This window comes from Uranotaenia lowii, chromosome 2 (genome assembly GCF_029784155.1).
Source record: "Uranotaenia lowii strain MFRU-FL chromosome 2, ASM2978415v1, whole genome shotgun sequence".
Lineage (NCBI taxonomy): Eukaryota > Metazoa > Arthropoda > Insecta > Diptera > Culicidae > Uranotaenia > Uranotaenia lowii.
The window spans coordinates 299,654,987-299,676,307 of NC_073692.1; the positions used below are offsets into that span (position 1 = coordinate 299,654,987).

General features: G+C 39.9%; 1 protein-coding gene across 5 annotated transcripts in view; it reads left to right on the plus strand.

The window, feature by feature from the left end:
• The window catches only part of LOC129749089 (kinesin-like protein unc-104), a 212,100-nt gene extending 191,242 nt beyond the window's left edge, over window positions 1-20,858 (plus strand). For 4 of the 5 annotated variants that reach the window (XM_055743946.1, XM_055743945.1, XM_055743949.1 and 1 more), the window contains 5 exons: window positions 10,705-11,373; window positions 11,441-11,630; window positions 12,459-13,305; window positions 13,400-13,501; window positions 18,646-20,858. In XM_055743946.1, coding sequence (XP_055599921.1) covers window positions 10,705-11,373; window positions 11,441-11,630; window positions 12,459-13,305; window positions 13,400-13,501; window positions 18,646-18,796 — 1,959 coding nt within the window. In that variant the 3' untranslated portion in view covers window positions 18,797-20,858. The remainder of the gene's footprint in view (window positions 1-10,704; window positions 11,374-11,440; window positions 11,631-12,458; window positions 13,306-13,399; window positions 13,502-18,645) is intronic. The other variant, XM_055743948.1, reaches the window with a different exon arrangement.
• Window positions 20,859-21,321: the final 463 nt, after the last annotated feature.

The window sequence follows — 21,321 nt, forward strand, 5'->3', positions numbered from 1 at the left end:
GAGTCTCATCAAATTTAAATTCCGTTTATAGAATAACTGAATCATAAGATTTCTGATACAGATTCGTTCATCACATTTTAGCTCCGGTTTAATGTGAAATTCATATCTTTATCAAGACTTAGATTTTACACTTAGATTCAGAATATGATTTTAGATGCAGATTTATAAAATGGATTTCATGGTGGTATTCAAACTCAAGTCAGGGTTAAATTTTCTGTTTCAGACTTTAAATCAAGTTCCTTTTCAGTAAAGAACAATGCTTCAGCTAAACACAGAGAGCACCAATGTACCTTTTTTTGTTTTCTGCTTGGCTGTTGTAGCGATAAAAAGCAAAACTTTTGGATATTATATAGAAATCAAATACAATACTGGAGCTGATTACAACAAGATTTGTAAAAACGTATAAATATATTTCATCGAGCTTGAAATATAATTTCAATTCAACTACTCAGTTAGGTACGAATATATAATAAAAATACAAATACTGAGATTCAATTTTCGGACTTCAAATCAAATAAAAATTCAAAATTCAGACTCAAATCACAAATCATACTTCAAATAATATGTAAATTCAAATATAAAACATTCGGTTCTGACTCTAAATGAAGTTTCGGAGCCAGAATTCAACTCTCCTTCAGACTCGGATTTATATTCATAATATTTAAGTTTCATATTCTATACTTTATGTTGAATTTCCAAGTTTAGTACCATGAAACAAGCTTTTCCATATTGGAATTCAAAGATTTACTCTTCAGACTCGATTTCAGATATTTCCTAGGATCTTAAACTTCGTTCTTATAATAGATATGACGATAAACCTTTGGAATTTTAATTTTCACTTTCAGCTCTTTATCCTGATTGGAGATTCATAATTCGAACTAAACATTAATATCTTATCAACCCTCTAGTTCCCAGATTTTTATAAAGTTTTAGCTGCGAACTGTGTATCTGTTTGTCAAAATCAGATCTCAGAATCTTGAACTTCTGACTTAGATTCGGATACAAGATGTAAACTCAAATTTTGGTATTAGAAAGACTTTCAATTATTTGATCCAGATTCGATATTCAGAGTGGGATTTAGCTTCATATCTCATAGATTAAATTATAGTTTTATACTTGTAAGTAACTAGATAGTAGATTCAGGTTTAGGTAAAATGTTCTAAAACTTTAATAATTAATATAGATTTCAAAGTTACGTTTGGATGACAGGCAAACATTTAGAAATAAAATCCTAGCTACAGACGAATTTTCGGATTCATTATGATTCGGATAAAATGAGATTTACATTCAGTTACTAGCTTGGCTACTTAATCCAGATTAAAGGTTAATTTTTCAGTTAATATTTGCATGAAACGAAACCATCCACTGATGCCGGTATGAAACTCCGGATTCAATCACAAATCACTCCTGAGAATTTTATTGACAATTCTTTTTATTTTAATTGTACTGTAATTTTTGACTAGGGTTGAGAATTCATAAACACCATAGTTCAGAATTCAAATTAGGATGACAGGCTTGAATTTCAAATTCAGCCTTTCATTTTATGAAACTCCGAGTTCAATCACAAATCTCGCCTTAGAATTTTGTTGACGATTCTTTTTAATTCAACTGTACAGTATTTAATTCAATGTTCAAATTCATGTTAGAACACTATACTTTAGACTTCAATTTCAAATTCAGCCTTTCATATCGATTTATACTTATATGCCGATGTTGTCCCATTCGGATGACTTCATTTCAACCGCAAGATTTCCTCCCAGAGAAGCTGCTTCCATCAGCCACCCAGAGCCGAGGTTGTCCCACTCGGAGGACTTAATTTTAACATCCAGGCCCTTATTCTGCGCTGCGCGTGACGTGATGATTGTCACCTCACTTCGGAGTCACCGTGAGATTTGTCACCTTGTTCCCGAAGTCGACGTGGGTAAAGTGACAGAGGTTCATAAAAGGTGAGTGACCGAATGAACACATCTGTCAAAATGGTCGAATTTGTTCAGTGCTGTTTTGGTTTTGTTACACTTCGGATTTTTAAAAATTAATTTAAAAATTATTAGTTTGAATTTCGGTCAGAAAAGGGCGGCAATGGGATTTTATAGTGCCAGCAAGCTGCTCAGGACAACAAAACGGTCAAGTTTTACGTCCTAGGATACAATTTCGGCAATCACAACTGAGCCTAACAAGCTCCAAATTGGATGGAACAAGCACCGCTGGTCCCGAGTTGTATGAAAAAACAACGAAGGCAGAAGTCATCGGCAATATCCTGCCAACCGATGACCAGGAGGATTTAAATTCAGAACCTTTTTACCAAATTCAGCAGCTTTTTTGGGTGAGTAATATGCGGAAGCGACAGAGGAAGAACAAATAATCAAAATATCATTTTAGACTAACGCTGCTGGGAGGAACCTTATATCATCTACATTCCAGTTCCTGAAAATTGAAAATTTGAAAAAGCTGCTGGAGAAAAAACGAATTTGGGCATCGAGCCGTGGATTGAGGTTTCCAGGTCAGGGACTTTTGTGCTAGCCAAAAGGACAGGAGTTTTTTGGAATTTGAAGGACGATTCCCGATAATTATACGGATATGCTAAAGGTGCGGCAATCTCTTTTAGTCATGGAGGAAAGAAGAGTCGTTTTCAGAGCAAATTACATTTTTAAAATAATTATCTATGGGTATCTTCAATGTTAAAAATAATATTCAAATATATTCGAAATCATGTTAATTCCAATACCAAACTTTAATAAAATAAGAAGTTTTATTTTTTAAATTTTAATCTGTTAAGCATCTAGTCTTAGCATTCAAGATTATTGCCCAAACATTTAATACTAAATATGGAAATAGTTCGGTTTGGTCCGGTTGGGCGGATTTCATTGAAAAAAGCCAGATTTTTGCACGAATCTATTTTAATAATTATTCACCTTTATAATTTTGGTTAAAAAGTGGAAAAAAAATTAAAAGTATTTTGATTTTCTAAGTTTTTGTCATTTCATCGTTTTAACGTTTCGCAAATCAAATTTCAATTTAAACTGAATTTTGGATTTCATTAGATCATACTTTCCATTCAGTATTTTAATTCAAATTAGGGGGAAGTCGTCTATGGCCGGACATCGCCTATGGCCGGACAACATAGGTTCCTCGAAAATACAATATCCGAATAATGTTTTAACACCATGAAAATAAAGTAAATAGTAGCCTGATATGGTGTTAGAAATATGGTAATCCAATCTGAAAAGGTAAACCAATGATAGGCATAAAGCTTTTGCCTAGTAGTACGGAGAGGATCGCCTAAACTCTGCATTTGTATTGTGGTCAGTGTTTTCGGCTTGTAAAATTTAAACTGCACATAAACGACATCATTGATTGGTTATCTTTCGACTACAGTAGATATAAGATAACAGAACGGGAGTTCAAACGAAATATTAGGAAAATTAAAAAAAATGCGATTCTTTTATGACCGGACACTAAAATGTTGTCTATGACCGGACAAGAAACTATTCAAAATTATAGATGATTTCAACTTGAAACTTTCATATTTTCATTTCTATAGCACCCTCAAATGGTTAGCAGAAGATAAGGATTCTATAACGAAACTATTTTGGACCTCTGAGAAACTTTAAATTTTGCTGTCCGGTCATAGGCAATTTTTCTCTAGTTTTTTTCGAAACAAATGTTTCATTCTGGTTTGTCAAGATAACTTTTATGACTAGCTTCATAGAACGTTCAGTATTGGAAAACACATACTCACAAGATCTGTGCAAGTGATTTCAGTCATTTTGCTACGTTTTTGTGCCATTGGTGACAACTTTGGTGAAGTAATTCGTAGTGTCCGGCCATAGACAACACTTTTGGAACTGAGTGAAAACTAACATAAAATGATTTCTTTTACCACATGAATATGTTGTAAATGTATTTTTATCTAATATAGTTATGTGATTATAATATTGATACTCTTCAAATCAGTAGAGAAACCAATATTTAAAAAAAATCTATTTTTGAAGTTATTGCTGTAAAACCTTAAGTGTCCGGTAGTAGACGACTTCCCCCTACATATTTTAGATAGCAATGAAAAATATTCAATATATTTAAAAATTATTTTGCTAATAAATTTGTTTTATTTTGTTTCCAAAACCAACATTCATCAGTATAATTAACTATTTAGAGCCTAACATTCTGATTTAAATAAATTTTCGATTCAATTCCTATCTCGTCACCACCTCAAAAGGTACCGACAATTCTCACCTAAAATCGTCACCTGAATGCGACGATTCTCACCCACGGTGACTATAAGAATAGGGTAAGAACTCACAAAGTTCATCCGAAGTGACGTTCCTCACCTAAACCGACTGCTGGAATAGAGTGACTTGGGTGACTCTACTATCGTCACGTCACTCGAGGCGCAGAATAAGGGCCCCAGACTCCCATTCAGAGGAGCTGCTTTCATCAGCCACTCAGAGCCGATGTTGTCCCACTCGGAGGACTTTATTTTACCAGCAAGACTGCCCACTCAGAGGAGCTGCTTCCATCAGCCACTCAGAGCCGATGTTGTCCCACTCGGAGGACTTAATTTCAACAGCAAAATGTTTTTTCTCGGTAGCCTCACAGAGCTTCCAATTATGTCTCACAGGGATCGAACCCCTCACGGAGAAACACGTTCACCTGAACACAAAATTCAGGAACTCTAACTTCGGACAAATTATACTTACGTTTGGGAGCTTTTTGTTTGCGCCATTGTAGTGTCCGTAGTTTATTTCCCAACATTTTCATCCGCTTGATCACTAAATGCCAATATGGCGGCTTCCCAAAATTTGAACCGGCTAACTTTACGCGTCATGTTCCGTAAACGTCACTCTATAAACTCCCTGGAAAGGGAAAGGGCAACGCTGAACCTCAACGAGCTTCGTCGTTCGTCAAGTACATCGTGTTCTCTCTCAAATTCGAAACTCATCGCATTTTGGCATCTGCTGATTTGAAACCGAAGAGAAGTTTATCTCTCTCCAATCAAACGAAATTCACCAGAACAAATATTCGTTTATTTTGTTCTAGAAAACTTATTTATTTATTTGTTTCCCGTTCTGGTTATTTATTTAATTATTATTATTACTTTCATATCATACTCTACAGAGATGAATTTATTTCTTTAATATAATGATAAATATAAAAAAAATCACAAAATTCATAGTAAGATTTTGTTTTTCTTTTTGCTTTAAGAATAATATTTTCTCTGGTCAGCTTTGTTTTTGAAACAGCACTTCTCTTCTTGGACTGTTTGATTACGGGAGCTTTTTTGGTAAGGTTTTAGAAAGAGAAACCGTATATGTAAAAAGATTCAGTCAAACCAGCACCGGCGAGCCTACCAGAATCCTTTTGAAATGTTTTACAAGTTTGATCATGGACTGCCTTACTTGAACAGAAACTGTCAAGGTATTTGGGCAACCCACGTTCAGCCTTGTTTCGTTCTTCTGGGATTTGAACGATCTCACGTTTTTCTTCCAGCTTTCTGCACGCATGTCGAGACTTGGCAATGTTCTGTCCCTTGGTTGGCCATTGGTTATACAATTCTGCTTTTGAAAACGCCCATCAATTCCTGTTTAAACATCAAATTAAATAGTTCACAAGGAGGATAAAAAGTTGAACATAAAATACTCACCTTCAGATCCGGCTGTTTTAAATCTGTGAATATCTTTTGCATCGCCGATAAACATGGACCAAAATTCCTGAAAACGAAGAATTTTGTCAAGAAACTATAGCCAATAGTTTTGCTTATTTGTATTATCAATATTGACATGACTTACCAGCAGAAAAAATCCTCCTGAGTTTTACAATCCGTTTCTTCCGTTTCGATACGAACAAAATTTAAAATGTCATTTGGAATAAACATTGACTACTTGATGTTATACTACAGAGCAGGTTATAATATTACACTGCATGACGCGTTCATATTGTGTACATCGTTCAGATGTAATCTTTTAACACGTTCGTCGCCACGCTCATTTTGGTAGTTTTACTAGCCGGGCCCAAAGAAATTCTGGGAGCGAGTAAGAAAAGAGGGAGAGTTCCCAGATTTGCAACGTGTGGCTAAACTGAGCGGCTAACTTGAGTAAGAGAGCGTCACCTGCTTTTTGATGTGACGGGGCCCCCCAGGAAATACACCCGTCACCCGAATATGGGTGCCGTGGCGACGAACGTGTTAACCAAAATCAAAAATAATACCTATATTGACTAACATCACCCACAGTTACATTTTTTTTTGCTGTGTAGATTCCAATATAAATTGACCAACTACAAAAACAATATGCATGAAAGGTGCGGAAGAGCCATAAATTTAACGAAAGTCCGAAAAACAGATCAAAATTTCAATCGCGTTTTTCTCGCTTGCTCGTTTTTCCACATGAGACAATCTTGCTTAGAAGGGCGGTTCACACGCTACAAATTTCCAACTATCTCCTGTTTGTTTTTGTTTATATTTTCCTCCCGTTCGTGATGGCCTATCTCGCGCGCTGACAAGGGCTGCCGAGTCGCACAGTTGATACACGCTCAACAGTCCCCCCCCCCTATAAACCTGATCAGGATCCCCTATCTGGAGTCATCTGATCAGCGTTACCAGCAATTTCAATAGTTGGACCGTCTGAACTCTGTCAGCAATCTCTAGCACCTCTAGCATAGCAATTGCCAGTTGTCCGTCACCAAAAACGAGCGGCTCCTCGATGATTCCTCGCATCCAGGCCTTGCGTCGACTATCTTTGACTAAGTAGACGAGATCCCATTTCTTTAGAGGATTTTTTTCGGAGAACGACTTAGACCTTTGGTTGACTGACGGCACGTACTCTTTAATCCACCGCTTCCATAACTCGTCGGTCAGCTGATGCGATATCTTGTAGGCATCCCGAAGTGCTTCTGCAGGATTGGTAGGTTTAAAGATTTCATGCGGCTCGTTAGGATCTGAACCTCGCAGGAAAACATTTGGACAAAGTGCACCCGGATCCGTGGATACAAGAGTAGGTGGCCGGCAGTTTATCTTGTTCTCAGTTTCGGCAAGCGTAGTCAGGGGGATTTCGACGTATAATCGACGCCTATCTTCTAAAGCGGTCATAATCTGCTTCACCAAGCGCACCATCCTCTAGCACGCCCCTCCCATGTGGGGTATTCCAGGTGGAATGAAGTGCCAACTAATGAGAGCAGTCGTAAATTCATCGGCACAAACAGCATAAATTTCTATTACTCGTTGGACTATCTCCTTACTCGTACCTCGCAAATGCACCGCCCTAACAACCATCCACGTGAACACCGCAACCCAGCATTTTTCTCTGCGGTGACCAACGATAACTTCAACAAGTCACAGGTAGTCAAGACCCACGAAGTTAAATGGACGTTTAAAGAGAGTCAGTCTTTGTACAGGAAGTGCAGCCATTCGAGGATTCTTCGGTTGACATTTCCGGACCTTACACCACACACAGCTGCAGCAATTATACCCATCCACAAATCCGGTAATATACATCTCGTTGGAAATTACCGTGGTATTTCTATACTGAATTGTCTTGCAAAAGTTTTTGAGCTGTTAATTTACACACTCAAAACATTTACACACATACATAATTGATGAATGTCAGTATGGATTTCGCAAAAAGCGATCAACCTTGTCGAACTTAATGGTGTAAGTCCCCTTTATCAGCGGTTGTGTCTCAAATAAAAAGCAAGTAGATGCTTTGTATGTGGACTTTGCCAAGGCATTCGATCGGCTTCCCCACAAGCTCCTGATCGACAAACTAGAAAAAAAATGGGATTCCCAGCTTGGATCGTAAAATGGCTCGAATCGTATCTCCATGACAGAACTGCATTTGTTCGACAGGGTCACATCAAATCCCGAAACTTCACTGTTCCTTCTGGAGTTCTTCAAGGGACTCATTTGGGTCCACTACTGTTCAACTTGTTTATGAACGATCTTTGTGATATAATTGATTCTGAATTAGTGTTCTACGCTGACGATCTAAAAATGTACTGCTCAATATCACAATATTCAGACTGTTAGTTACTGCAGCATGATCTCGATTAATTTATGTGCTGGTGCCAAATGAAGGCGATTGGAGTTAATCTGAATAAATTAAGCTTATAACGTTCACTAGAAGCAGAGTAGAGATCGCACATCTTTACACAGCTGAGAACACGGTACTTCAGAAAGTTGAATCCATTCGTGATTTGGGTGTGATTGTGGATAAGTCTCTACATTTCAAAAAACACCTTGCTGTGACCAAGGCGCCTTCGCCAGTACTAAGATTTCTGGTAAGAAACACCAAAGGATTCACCGATATCACCACTCTGAAGGCATTGTACTGCTCGCTCGTCCGCTGTGGTTTGGAGTACAACATACAAGTCTGGGCACCAAACTCAATCGGCGGTATGAAACTTCTCGAATCAGTCCAGAAGCAGTTTTTGAGGTACGCACTTCCTATTCTACCCTGGAATGAACCTTAGAGACTTCCACCTTACCATGACCGGTGTGGGATCCTGAACATCGAACCGATCGGCTGACGAATTGTACTTATTCGGCGCCTGTTTATATTCGACATTATATCCGGAAATATAGACAGTGCCAACCTCGTCGAAATGATACCGTATCATGTCCCATTTTGCTCTCTTCGGAATTTGAGAACAATAAATAATGGAAGAAACGAATTTTACAACCCATTTGACATATCATGTAAGTTGTCTGAATGATCATGTCAATCTGAATGATATTAAGTTGTCGAAGACCGTGAACAATAAATAAATAAACTAGTTTTGATCGCCTTTTTCACATTTTACCCCTGTGTGCGGCATGACTCAAGTTCGCTCCTAAGTCTGTTTTTTTTCAATTTAAGCCGTGGAATAGAAAGAAATTTTATCGGTGCTACTTTCGATCGAGCCATTATCAACGACCATTTTACGGTATTTTCCACACAAATCCTTAGATACGCGACGCTTCCGTACGCATTCTCCCCAGCTTCACTGAAGATGTGAAGCTGTATTTGGCCAAATCGGTCCGAAAGTGTCGATCCAAAATAACATCTTGAAATCCGAACACCGTCGACCAGAGAAAACATTGCGATCCACTGTGGCCATCTATTCAGGCACTCTCCGTCGTTTTGCTTGAGCATCTTTCCTAACACCGTAAATGAACTCAATTGACCAATCGGGTCGAACAGTGACATGACCCCCCTTTTCTTTGGTGGTTCTGCCTCAATAGCCGCTGCAATAGTGGGTACTGCAAAGGAAAACATGTCGTTCTGTACGCCCCACATGATGCGGAGAACTCGTTCGTAATTCATCACCTTGTCTTGGTTCAAATGGATTGACTCTCTGGAGCCACCATCCACTCCAAAACTTCGAAGAACAGCTGTAGAATTAGACGTCTAGTTGATGATCTCGAATCCACCTTTCGAGTGGTTTAGTACGATCGTCTTGCGAGAACCGGAAGAAAAACCTTCGCGCCTGCTTGTCTCTAATCCTGAGCTGATGGTACATCTCTTTGATGTCAAACCTCCCACGGCAACTCGTCGCTCTCGAAACTTGCTGAAGACTGCCGGAAGTGATGCCACTTCGGGGTCACTTTCTGACAAGGGCTGAAGAGTCGCGCCGTTTATACACGCTAAACACCTAGTTCAAGACCTCGAGATATGTCCGTTAGCTGCATCATGATCCGGAGACATGTTGACAATTGTCTTGACCTTGTATAGGGTTTCAGGAATCCGGACGAATGTCTTTTGACTGCAGTCATCTCTGGATGGAGGGATGCAAGGAATTCAGCTTCTTAGCGTGGTATTCAGAATGAGTTGAAATGCACGTGGGCCACTTTCTATTTCAAATTGTAACCGATTGCACTGGTACAAACAAACCAACGTGAGTACTCATGAACACAGCTTCCTTCTTCCAGCTTCCTTCTTCCAGCTTCCGCCATTCTGCACTTGTAATTAGACAACGTAGATTTTTTAAGCAGTATTCCTTTGTTTCAATTCATAGTCTGTACGGCAATTCAATCAAAGGCAAAATAAATAAATTTAAAAAAAAACCTTTACTGCGCTAAGGCAATTCAATCAAAGGCAAAATAAATAAATTTAAAAAAAAACCTTTACTGCGCTAAGGAACCCAGCATCATGAGGAGCATCTGTACCTTGGCATCATCCCGAATTTGGGCTACATCCTCCGTGGAAAGATTTGCATGTTTGGCAAGTTTTTCAATGGGTCCCTCCAAAGTCGGTCTAAGTTAATTTGTAGTCTGACGTTCACTCTCTTTTCTAAATCAACGATCAATTCCCAAGGGATCATTGTATCCAGTAGTCAACTATTTAAAAAAAAAGAAACATCGTTCACCTAAACGCTTGCTACTGTTTTGTGAATGAATGCGGTTCTTTCGTCTCATCAAGAAGAAATTTTGACGCTTACGATACGAAATGGGCGATCCTGAACATGGTCCTTCAAGCCGGATCATGAATCATCGACATGACAAAAGAAATATTTAATGTCATCGATCATTTGAAAGAGGCGATCCTGAACAGTGACTTTAATTTATTGTACAGATAAACTATGTTGAATGGTCGACCTTTCTGTGTGACCGGTGACAGTCTGCTACCCGTTGATTCTTTAATGACTAAGGTGCTGCTATCCTAGCAATGACATGCGCAACATTGAGTCAAGTGTTTCAGAGTAAATTATAAGCTTATCATTACTCTTTTTTAGATCACCGTGCCGGTTACCAAATCCTTCATCGAGTATCTGAAGACGCAACCGATCGTCTTTAAGGTGTTCGGCCACTACCAGCACCATCCGTTGCACAAGGACGCCAAACAGGATTGTCACCAGATCACTCGCCCGCCGCCACGCCGGATGCTCCCGCCTAGCATCCCGATCAGCCAGCCGGTGCGCAGTCCCAAGTTCGGACCGCTGCCGTGCCCTCCCTCGTCAACAGTATTAGCCAAGCACGATGTTTTGGTATGGTTCGAAATCTGCGAACTGGCCCCGAACGGTGAGTACGTTCCGGCCGTGGTAGATCACAGCGATGATCTACCGTGCCGTGGACTGTTCCTGCTGCATCAGGGCATTCAGCGTCGGATAAGGATAACGATCGTACACGAACCTACGCCGGAAATCAAATGGAAGGACATCCGGGAGCTGGTGGTCGGACGCATCCGTAACCAACCGGAACCGGCCGACGAGCTGGACGATGCAGACTCCTGTGTCCTCTCGTTGGGATTGTTCCCGGGTGAGATGTTGGAGGTGCCCGGAGACGATCGTTCCTTCTATCGCTTCGAAGCGGCCTGGGATTCCAGCTTGCACAATTCGACCTTGCTCAATCGTGTGACACAAACGGGCGAACAGATCTTCATTACGCTCAGTGCATATCTTGAAGTGAGTTTCGAAGCATCACTATTGCTTGAAAATTTCACCGATCTCATGGGTTTTTTTGTCTTTACAGTTGGAAAACTGCGCCCGCCCAGCTATCATTACCAAGGACCTGAGTATGATCATCTACGGCAGAGACGCCCGCACCGGACCCCGTTCCTTGAAGCATCTGTTCTCGGGCCAGTACCGTAATCCGGAGGCGAACCGTCTGTCCGGGGTGTACGAACTGTCCCTCAGGAGAGCTTCCGAAGCAGGTAGTCCAGGTAGAACTGTGCTAGTGTGTAGAGTGCTGACAGTCAGAACAGGGAGATGCTAAATAATGTACAAACGTAAACCTGCCCGTTTTGTTTAGAAAACAAAAATACCACTTGGTTCTCCTTGTTCTCCAACTCTTTAGTTGCGCCGGTTGAGTCGTTTGGTTCATTGCCAGTTTGAATTTTTTGTTCGAATTTTGCCTGTTTACTTTTGAAGCTTTTATTTATTGGTTTACGTACTGGGCTAGAGCAAAAATTTCTCAGATTCTAAGTAAGTAAGTATAGTTCCTCAGATTCTGTTCAAGTCAATTTTGCTTCTGGCCCGGTGCGAAGATTGTTTTTTCAAATTGTAAATAGTTTTAATTTGGTTCACATTCCTTCAGCCACATTTATAACCGAATTATTTCCGTAGAATGGAATAACAGGCGACAACACATTTAAAATTGTAACCGTTCATATTTCAAAGGCCTGTAGAAACAAAAAAAAATGGAGTTTCTCATTGCACAACTTCTTTTCGGAAAAAACGCTACCACTAACTTAGAATAGAATACGCTTTCTCAAATTAATGTCAAATAGAATGAAATCAAATGTTATTCCACTATGCGGCTATTGCTTGTTTCTCAATCTTAATGAAAGATTCACACAATAACATTCTTATCGAAATTCTGTAAATTATTAAATTATTTTACTTCCCACGTCCTTATAAAAAAAATTGAACAGTGTGGATTTTTCGCACCGAGTTAAAATTTTTGATCATTAGTAGTTTGCGTGCCACATCAAATACCCTGCAGAAAACTCTACCCAATACTCACAAATCAACCCTTTTAAACTCTACAGGAGTACAAAGAAGGCAACGGCGCGTTCTGGACACTAGCTCGACATACGTCAGGGGTGAGGAAAATCTGCACGGATGGCGTCCACGTGGCGATTCGCTCATCTTCGACCATCAGTGGGAGCTGGAGAAACTTACCCGTCTCGAAGAGGTCGGCCGGGTCAGGCATCTGCTAATGCTTCGCGAACGGCTTGGAATGGACACCACACCAAACCCAACCACCAAGACCGAGAAGGAGGTGTGCAATCTGGCCCAGAGAGCGAGCGCATCCCCCGTTCACATGGTCATTCCGCCGTCTCCTCAAACCCCAGTCAAGGATCAGTCATCTCCCTGCCTACCAGAACGGGAGCTTACGCCCAGAGAGAACGAGCTGGTGTGGAAGTGTGTCAAGTTGATCCAGGGACGTATCACCACCAAGTCCGATCCCAGCGATTCCTCCAGCCAGCTAGCCGTGGACGCTTCTCCGGGCGATGAAGGCTGTGCGGACATGAACGCCAGCTACATTTCGGGCAACTCCATCGAACTGTGCTCACCGGATCGGGTCGACGTTCCGAACGGATGGGAAGCACCGGCACCTGCACCACAGACCCAGGAGATGCCCTTGCGGCTGTACGTTCCGGAGCTGGAGGAAATCCGCGTGAGTCCGGTGGTCGCACGCAAAGGTTACCTGAACGTGTTGGAACACGGAGGATCGGGCTGGAAGAAACGATGGGTCATCGTGCGAAGGCCGTACGTATTTATATTCCGCTCCGATAAGGACCCGGTTGAGCGGGCGGTTTTGAATCTGGCCACTGCACACGTCGAATGCAGTGAAGATCAGGCAGCCATGGTAAAGGTTCCCAATACGTTTAGGTGAGTTGCGATCTTAGTTTTATTTGTCTTAAAATATAGGGTGGTAGTTTTATGACTAACTAATTTATGGACGTTCTGTTTTGTTTGATTTCAGTGTGGTGACTAAACATCGGGGATATCTATTACAAACCCTTGGAGACAAGGAAGTGCACGATTGGTTGTATGCCATCAACCCTCTACTGGCCGGTCAGATCAGGTAAGTGCTATATATCAAGCTCGAACAGGGCAGGACTATGACTTATTCGGAGGATTCAATTTACCTTTTTCGGGTTCTTGTTTGCAACGTGTGCAACTTTCTCCTTCTTCTTATAGATTTAGAGGGCTCGGAAGGTTTCAGACACAATCTGGAAACGGTGTTGTTCGGTAGAATTCAGGAATCAAAAGAGACCCTTCTTTATTCATTCGTTTGCCACGTACCTGATTATGATGATATGATTTATAATAAAAAAGTTTAACTTTCAAAATTCGAAAGAATAACAAACTGATTTGAATCCTGTAAATTCAGAAATTCATTTTAGAATAATTCTTCAAACTAATAATATTAATATTGATCATGTTGCTTTTCTCGATCTTCTTAAATTACTTCTTAAAGCTTCCGCTACGTGTTCCTGGTCCGATGTTAATCGAGAAATCCGTTCCGCTCCACATAATCATCCTCTCGATTGCGCTTAGAGGATCGAATCTAAGGGCAAAGATCTGAAACGATTACCGCCCCTGTTCGTTTTTTTTTTCTTTTCGGCCAAACGCAATTGCTGCCTGTGTGCCAGGACCAATCTGCCGTTGAGTGAAACCTGTTTTCAATAACGCTCAGACAAAATCTGACCGAGGCCAAACGACAAACGATTTATTTCCGGCAAAATTCCGTCCAAAGGCACAGCAGCAATCTTTACAGCACAGCAAACGGCAGCAGATCGATGATGGCAACAAAAGAAACAGAAACAGGTTATAGTTCTTTTGTTCCATGCAAAGAAAAAACACGCGGCAAACAACACTGCGGCAAAATTCCGCCGAAGAACGCCTTTTTTGCCTCACACCACGTTTACTTTAATGAAAAAAAAAAAAAAAACAAAATGACGAATTTTCCTCGTCGCCACTATGGATTTAGAGGTTTTGGATGGTTTCGGACACAATCCGGAAACGGTTTTTTTCGGTCGAGCGTAGGAATCAAGAAAAGATACCCTTCTTTATTCATTCGTTTGAAACGTACTTAAACTTTTGACGTTTCGTCTTTTATAGCGCAGTAAAAAAAGATTACACTCAAAACTGAGTATGTTAGTACACTTCTATGTGGCAAATTTGTTCTAAGCTGAACGGTGCAGATGTTATGCTCGCAAAAATATACACAATCGCCTGAGGCTACTCTGGATGAGAGCTCCAGAGAGCTATCGCAAAGCTTTAACCCTCTTAGGCGGCATGGTCATGTCACACAACGCTTCTATCATTTCTGTTAGCTGCTCAGCGTTCTTTGCATGTTTATAGTTTCGATGCGCACTTCTTTGTCAAAAACTTTGGTCTCCCATTTCCGCTCCTGGACTGTCTGGCGATCATCAGTTATCGTGTACCTACTAACTACATCCCTATTAGAAGGATTGTTGAAAAATCATTTCACTCAGGAACTATTGGTTAGATGCAAGTCGAGTGAATTGCACACGAATCAATATCAAACAATAACACAGCTGCGTGTGGAGACTTCATCTGTCAAACGGAAAACTTGCATAGGAGATTGCACGAGATTGGATACAATGTTTGATACAATATTCAATGGAATCTAGTGGGCAATTGGATTAAATGTTCATGGTTCTTCAAATAGGAAATAAAGATGTGGAATAAAGTGCATGAAACAAACTTAAACATCACTAATGTAACACATTTAGTTTTGAGGAATAGACGATTGATGTTTCAAATAAAGTTACCTTAAACAAGAGTTTGAATCGCGTTTTGATAACGATTACTCTGAAAACCCAATAAGTTTTGGGCCCAGTGTATCTGGTGATATAATAACGTATAGGGGAGAGGAAGGCTATATGCGCATATTAAGGAAAGCACTCATTTTCTCCTATACTCCAAAAGATAGGAGTCTGAAAACTATATGCACATGAGCGGACATCTGTTTTATGTACGTTAGAGAAATTTTTCTGTTCAAATCTCTTACAGTTTTTGTGAAAATAATTTTATAATAAAAGAAGTCAAAATAGCCGATTTCCGAAACTGGCGGGCTAAATGCGCATATTTATGTTTTTAGCTATATTTCATTACCACTTGCAATATTTTGATATTATTTAATTGAAAATGGAAGAAACGGATGTTAAGCATACGTCAAGGCCGAAATTTTGGTGAAATTTTTTACATCACTAGTTCTTTTGCATGAAACATAGTTAAGTATGCCATATGGCCATATTTCAGGGTAATATTTTGTTCATACTGTATTTTTATCGGATCAGTAGGAAGTTCTTCTTTTTTCGTTGTAAGATCGTGATTTGAGCTTAGATTTCATGTTTAAATGATAGAAAGTAAAAAATTTATAAGACTAATCTATTTTTCTTGATATAGGCATTTAACCTGCCTTGATATGGGCATTCAGAACCTGTCTCTTATTCCAATATCTTATCATTTACAACTTTGCCAAAAGCTTCGATTTGTTGAATTTCCGATTTCCAGATGAATAAGAAAGAAAAACCACTAAAATTTTTGTTCACAGAATCTGTATGCACAATAATTAAAGTTCAATATATTATATCAAAACTGACAAAAATCTTGTTTGAATTTTTAAATTTTTTCGACTTTATATAATAATTTAATTTTTTTATGCCATGTGTTAAAAGCGTATTACCCTCAAACTGCACTAGTTAGATATGATGAATCTCCAGCCATATCGTCAATCGGCTGTATGCGCATATTACCCAATATGCGCATATAGGGACACTTCCCCCTACACCTTAACAGGGATGAATCATCCTAAAGAATGAAAATTGCGGAACAAATCGTACGCGATAGATGTTCGTCACAGCTGCATGATAAATTTAATAGCCGCACTTTTCTCCAAATTTACATAGAAAATTCTTCCCCCTAATATTTTTTTTCACAATACCCAATTCTTATGCTATACATGTTTTTCGTTATTTTTGCATCACACAATCCATGCGTTCCACTAACGATCTTTCTGATATTTACACCAATCTACATTAGAAGCAACCCACACGCAACATAAAGGAAAGTTAACCGCCCCGGTCAAGTTCTCGAGAGCAACTGATGTGCTGCATTGAACCTTTCCGCTAAATCTCGGAGAATGATTCCAGAATTATTCCGAGCTGCCCTGATGACTTTTACTCTTAGGTTCCGTTTCAATATTCTACGTTTGGTTTTATCAGCGATCCTCCGTCAAAGTGTCCTGGCTTTGAGCATGATAGTCAAAGTTGATTTTTAAAGTTTGAGAGCTATTTCTCCTGACCCTTTTGGATTTTCATTGAAAACCCGGTTTCCCAACGTGGGTGTGCACTCGGGTATGGGTGTTTTCTCGTTACCCGCGTTCATCTTGGATAACTTTGCAACGTGTGTGCCAATCCTGACGATATTTTGACGGCTGATTGAACATATCTTACAAATCAATCTGCAGTATTTAAAAGAGAACTGCCAAATACTTCTTCTGATAAAATTGTTCGGTATGGTCTAATAACGCGTAGCCTGCTATAACCTGCTATAAGACCAGGTTTTCTTTTTAAAAGAGGCCTAAAGAGTTTTATAGATCAAACAGTGTTACTTGGGTAGTCTACGTGGCGTTTGGAGCTTAGCCGGTTGTCGATCATTAACATAACTTACTTAATGATCCCGCGCCGATCCTCCGGTGCATAGGGCCGTGATAAAAGACCTCCACTGTTGACGAACCGGAGCCAGCGTCTTCACCTGGTCCCAGTCAAGATTCTTGTCGACAGTTCGGATTTCAGTGGCTAGGCTTCGCCGCCACGAGTTTCTGGGTCTGCCTCTTCTTCGATGACCTTCTGGATTCCAATCTAGCGCCTCTCTGCAAATCTCGTTTTCATCTCTTCGCAGCGTGTGCCCAATCCATCTCCACTTACGTTCCCGAATCTCGATTTCTAGCGCCTTTTGATGACACCGGCGATGTAGTTCCTCATTCGAGATCCAGTTGCCAGGCCACCAAGCGCGGATGATATTCCGCAGGCAGCGGTTTACAAATACTTGCAGTTTTCGCGTCGTCACCGCATATGTGCACCAAGTTTCGCACCCGTACAGCAATACGGATTTGACGTTTGAGTTGAAGATTCGGATTTTCGTTCGTAGAGAGATCTGGCGTGACCGCCAGATGTTTCGGAGACTCGCAAATGCAAAACGGGCCTTTCTGATCCGGGTTTCGATGTCTTTCCTGGTACCACCATCAGGCGTTATCTGGCTACCAAGATACTGGAAGCACTCAACTTTCTCAACTTGTTGCCCAGCTACCAAGAAACTGGAGGGATTTCCTGTGTTGATCTCCATCGACTTGGTCTTTCCGACATTGACTTTGAGACCTGCTGCCTTGGAACTTTCGGTGAGGTCGTCGAGTTTGCTCTGCATGTCCGGTTGTGTTTGGGCGAGCAAAACAATATCGTCAGCCAGGTCAAGGTCGTTCAGCTGCTTCATTGTTGAAGGATTCCACGGCAATCCTCGGTTCGGTGCACAGTCGATGGATCCAGTCAGAATCTCATCCATTACGATTAGAAAAAGTAGCGGTGATAAGAAACATCCTTGTCTCACTCCAGCAGTTACCGGGATTGGTTCGGACAAGACACCGTCGTGCAAGACCTTGCACGAAAATGCCTCGTATTGTGCTTCGATGAGATTGACTAGTTTCTCTGGTACTCCTCTTCGCCTTAGAGCCGCCCAGATGTTTTCATGGTTAAGTTGGTCGAATGCTTTTTCGAAATCAACGAACACCAGCAGAAGAGAATCCTGGAATTCGTTGATTTGTTCCAGTATGATTCGTGGCGTTGTGATGTGGTCCACACATGATCGTCCGGATCGGAATCCAGCTTGTTGCCGTCGGAGTGTAGCGTCGATTTTCTCCTGGATCCTGTTCAGGATCACTTTGCAGAGTACTTTGAGGGTTGTACAGATCAACGTTATGCCTCGCCAGTTACCGCACTCTGTCAGGTCTCCTTTCACATTTACGAGGATACCCTGCATCCAGTCGGCCGGGAATGTTGCAGTATCCCAGATGTCAGCGAAAAATCGATCATTACGCCCATATAATCCTTCTGAGATTTACTGTATTATTTTGAGTGCTATCAACTACCTACTTGAATTCCCAAATGTAATTTAAAAAACTGACATTATTTCTCTTACCAGATCCCGGCTTTCCCGAAGGAATGTCACCGGCGGCGGTACCGATCCGGCATTGTCGGGCACCCCATCTGCGCTGATGCTGGCAACGGCCCAGCAGGCTGCCGGCCAGCACCAACAGCAACAGCAGCAGTTGATCAGTTCCGGTGGCAAATGAGATACGATCACGATGGAGTCGGTGCTGGTGTATTAGGAAGCTAAAATCCACCCAGCACGCAACAACGCATACTTAGTAGTGACAGAGAAAAAAAACAACGGGCGATCCTCTAAGGATCGTTTAGTTTTGGGAAAAGTTATGGTGCAAGGTGCTTCGCTTATCGGGAATACGTTGTTTAGGCACGTGTTTTAGGTTTTTATTTTAAGATTTTTTTTTGAAATTAGTTTAGAGCCTGGTGCTCTCTTGTTTTTATTAAATTTTGTAGTTTCCGTTGATGATTGTGTTCAAGATGTAGGGGAATCAAAAGTTTTAAACTGCTAGTTATACGACTCCATCGGATGTAGGGGCAATAGTTCTTCTACTAGAAAGAATGACGCGAACATTAAGAAAAAGTATTTTTCAGGCTGTAGAAAATAGTATATAAAGCTATATATATTTTTGTATACATACATTTAAGTTGAACCGATCTGGTGTTGTAAATAATTGTTGATTTTTATTTAGGGGTAGCGGTTTTCATATTAAGTCCGGAGTTCAGATTGAGGGAAAACGGTTTTTTTTTCTTCAGGGAAAATTCACAGGGAAAGCGTATTTCCATCTCACGATGTGTCATCTGGTCTAGCATCCACCGAGTTTAACGTTCTTTCGGAAGATTTACTGAACTTCACCGGAACCTCAGTGCAAATATCGAATGACCAGGCTCAAAACACGGGTACCTAAGAAATGACAGTGTAAGATTTTGAAAAAAGAAACAACTTTTGGGATAAAACTTTACACCGAAACCGAGTAACAGGAATTTTACCATCAAATTAACCAAAACAGAAAAAAAGATGAATAGTTTCCAATCCAAGGTGCTGCTCAAAGCCCTCGAAACGTCTAGGATCGAGAATCGTGATATGTTTAAACTACTACTTATATATTCCATTAACGTTTTAAGTTAAATGCTTATTTTGCTCGGTTCTGCCTTAACATTTGAAACTGATCACACACTGAGGTAGTGTTAGATAAGTCTACAAAATAAAAGAAAAAGAAATGAAAAGATAATAAAACAATAAACTTGATATTATAATTACAGAATAAAAGTTTAATGCAAGTTTAGATCAAGTAAACAAATCAAAAACAAGAAAATACAGAAAAAAAAACATTATTCAACGTATAAACTGAAACCAGTGGAAAAAAACTCAATAGAGATATGTGTATAACTTTTCGTTTGACAAGTACTAAGAAAAAAGACGCATGAAGTACGAAACACAAACATTATCACAGACACTTTCACACATCTTCTGATCGAAGCAAAATCGCAAACGGCATATTCGCACACAAAATGGTGAGGCATTTTCACTCTGGAAAATAGTATACACCCACTCAAAAATAGCTACTAATCTACTACATTACAGTCAGTATTCCGGAACCAGAACAAACCGAAACAAAAATCTTAACTCTTAAACCCTCTAACTAGACTCTTATTGATGCAATAAAATCGGAAATGTTTGAATGGTTGAAGAAATTTTGAGGCATCAGTTTTGATACCGTCTATGCGCAATGAATGAGAAACTAATCCTACTAAAAGCAAACAAACAAAATTGTGGAAATTATTTTCGGTTTATCAGTTGCTTGGGCGTGAAATAATCCATACATTAAAAAACCGTTATTCAAGCATTTAGATTTGGAGGTTTTTAACAAGTTTCCAACAGTTTTTTTTTTAAATCGGCAACTCCAATAGTGGAAATTCTCAACAATCGGTATTATTTTTCAGTAACAGTTTGGATTAATTCACAAATTGTTTTTGTAAATTAAAGAACAAACGATACATTTTATTAGCTGTTCACATACAAAGCAAAAAGAAGGTAACTCATTGCAAACTAGAGAAAAATGGGAAAGAAAAATAACGTTTGAACTGAATAAAAACTCATACAGACGTTTAGGTTCAAATGGTTATTCAGCATTAAAATTGGAAGTGAAAAATAAAAGAAAGGCTTGTGCAAAGAAATGGCAAAATAGTATATGTAGAAACAACACAACAACAAAACACGCTTGAAAGTTCGATTTAGGAAAAAAAAACAAACCAACAATTACTATTTTAGAGAAGAGTTTTTAAAACCCTTCGACAGGTAATGTGTATAGAAGACTCTTGTAAATAGCTTCAAAAACAAACAAAAATGATTGGTATCATCATTTTGAATCCGGTTTGAATCTGTTGTTGAAGATGCTTCTGCGAATGATCTAGGTCATGTTTTACTTCTGGTTGGAAAAAAAGTGCTTCGATAAGATTGTAAATAGCAGGTGGTTGAAAAACCAGAAAAAAACATTAACATTTAGTTTTTAAATTTGTTTTAAAGTGAAAACTTTTATTTTCAAACTAAGTAGGCATTTGGCAACCCTAAACGAAGAACAGGCTTGAACCCTACAAATGTTGCACCAATATGGGAGAGCTTTCAGGCTCTTTCGCTTTTCGTAAGCGACGACGAATCGAAGGAGCTTGAGGGAACTCGCAAAACATTGAATCTCAGAGAGAGACTTTTGAGCTT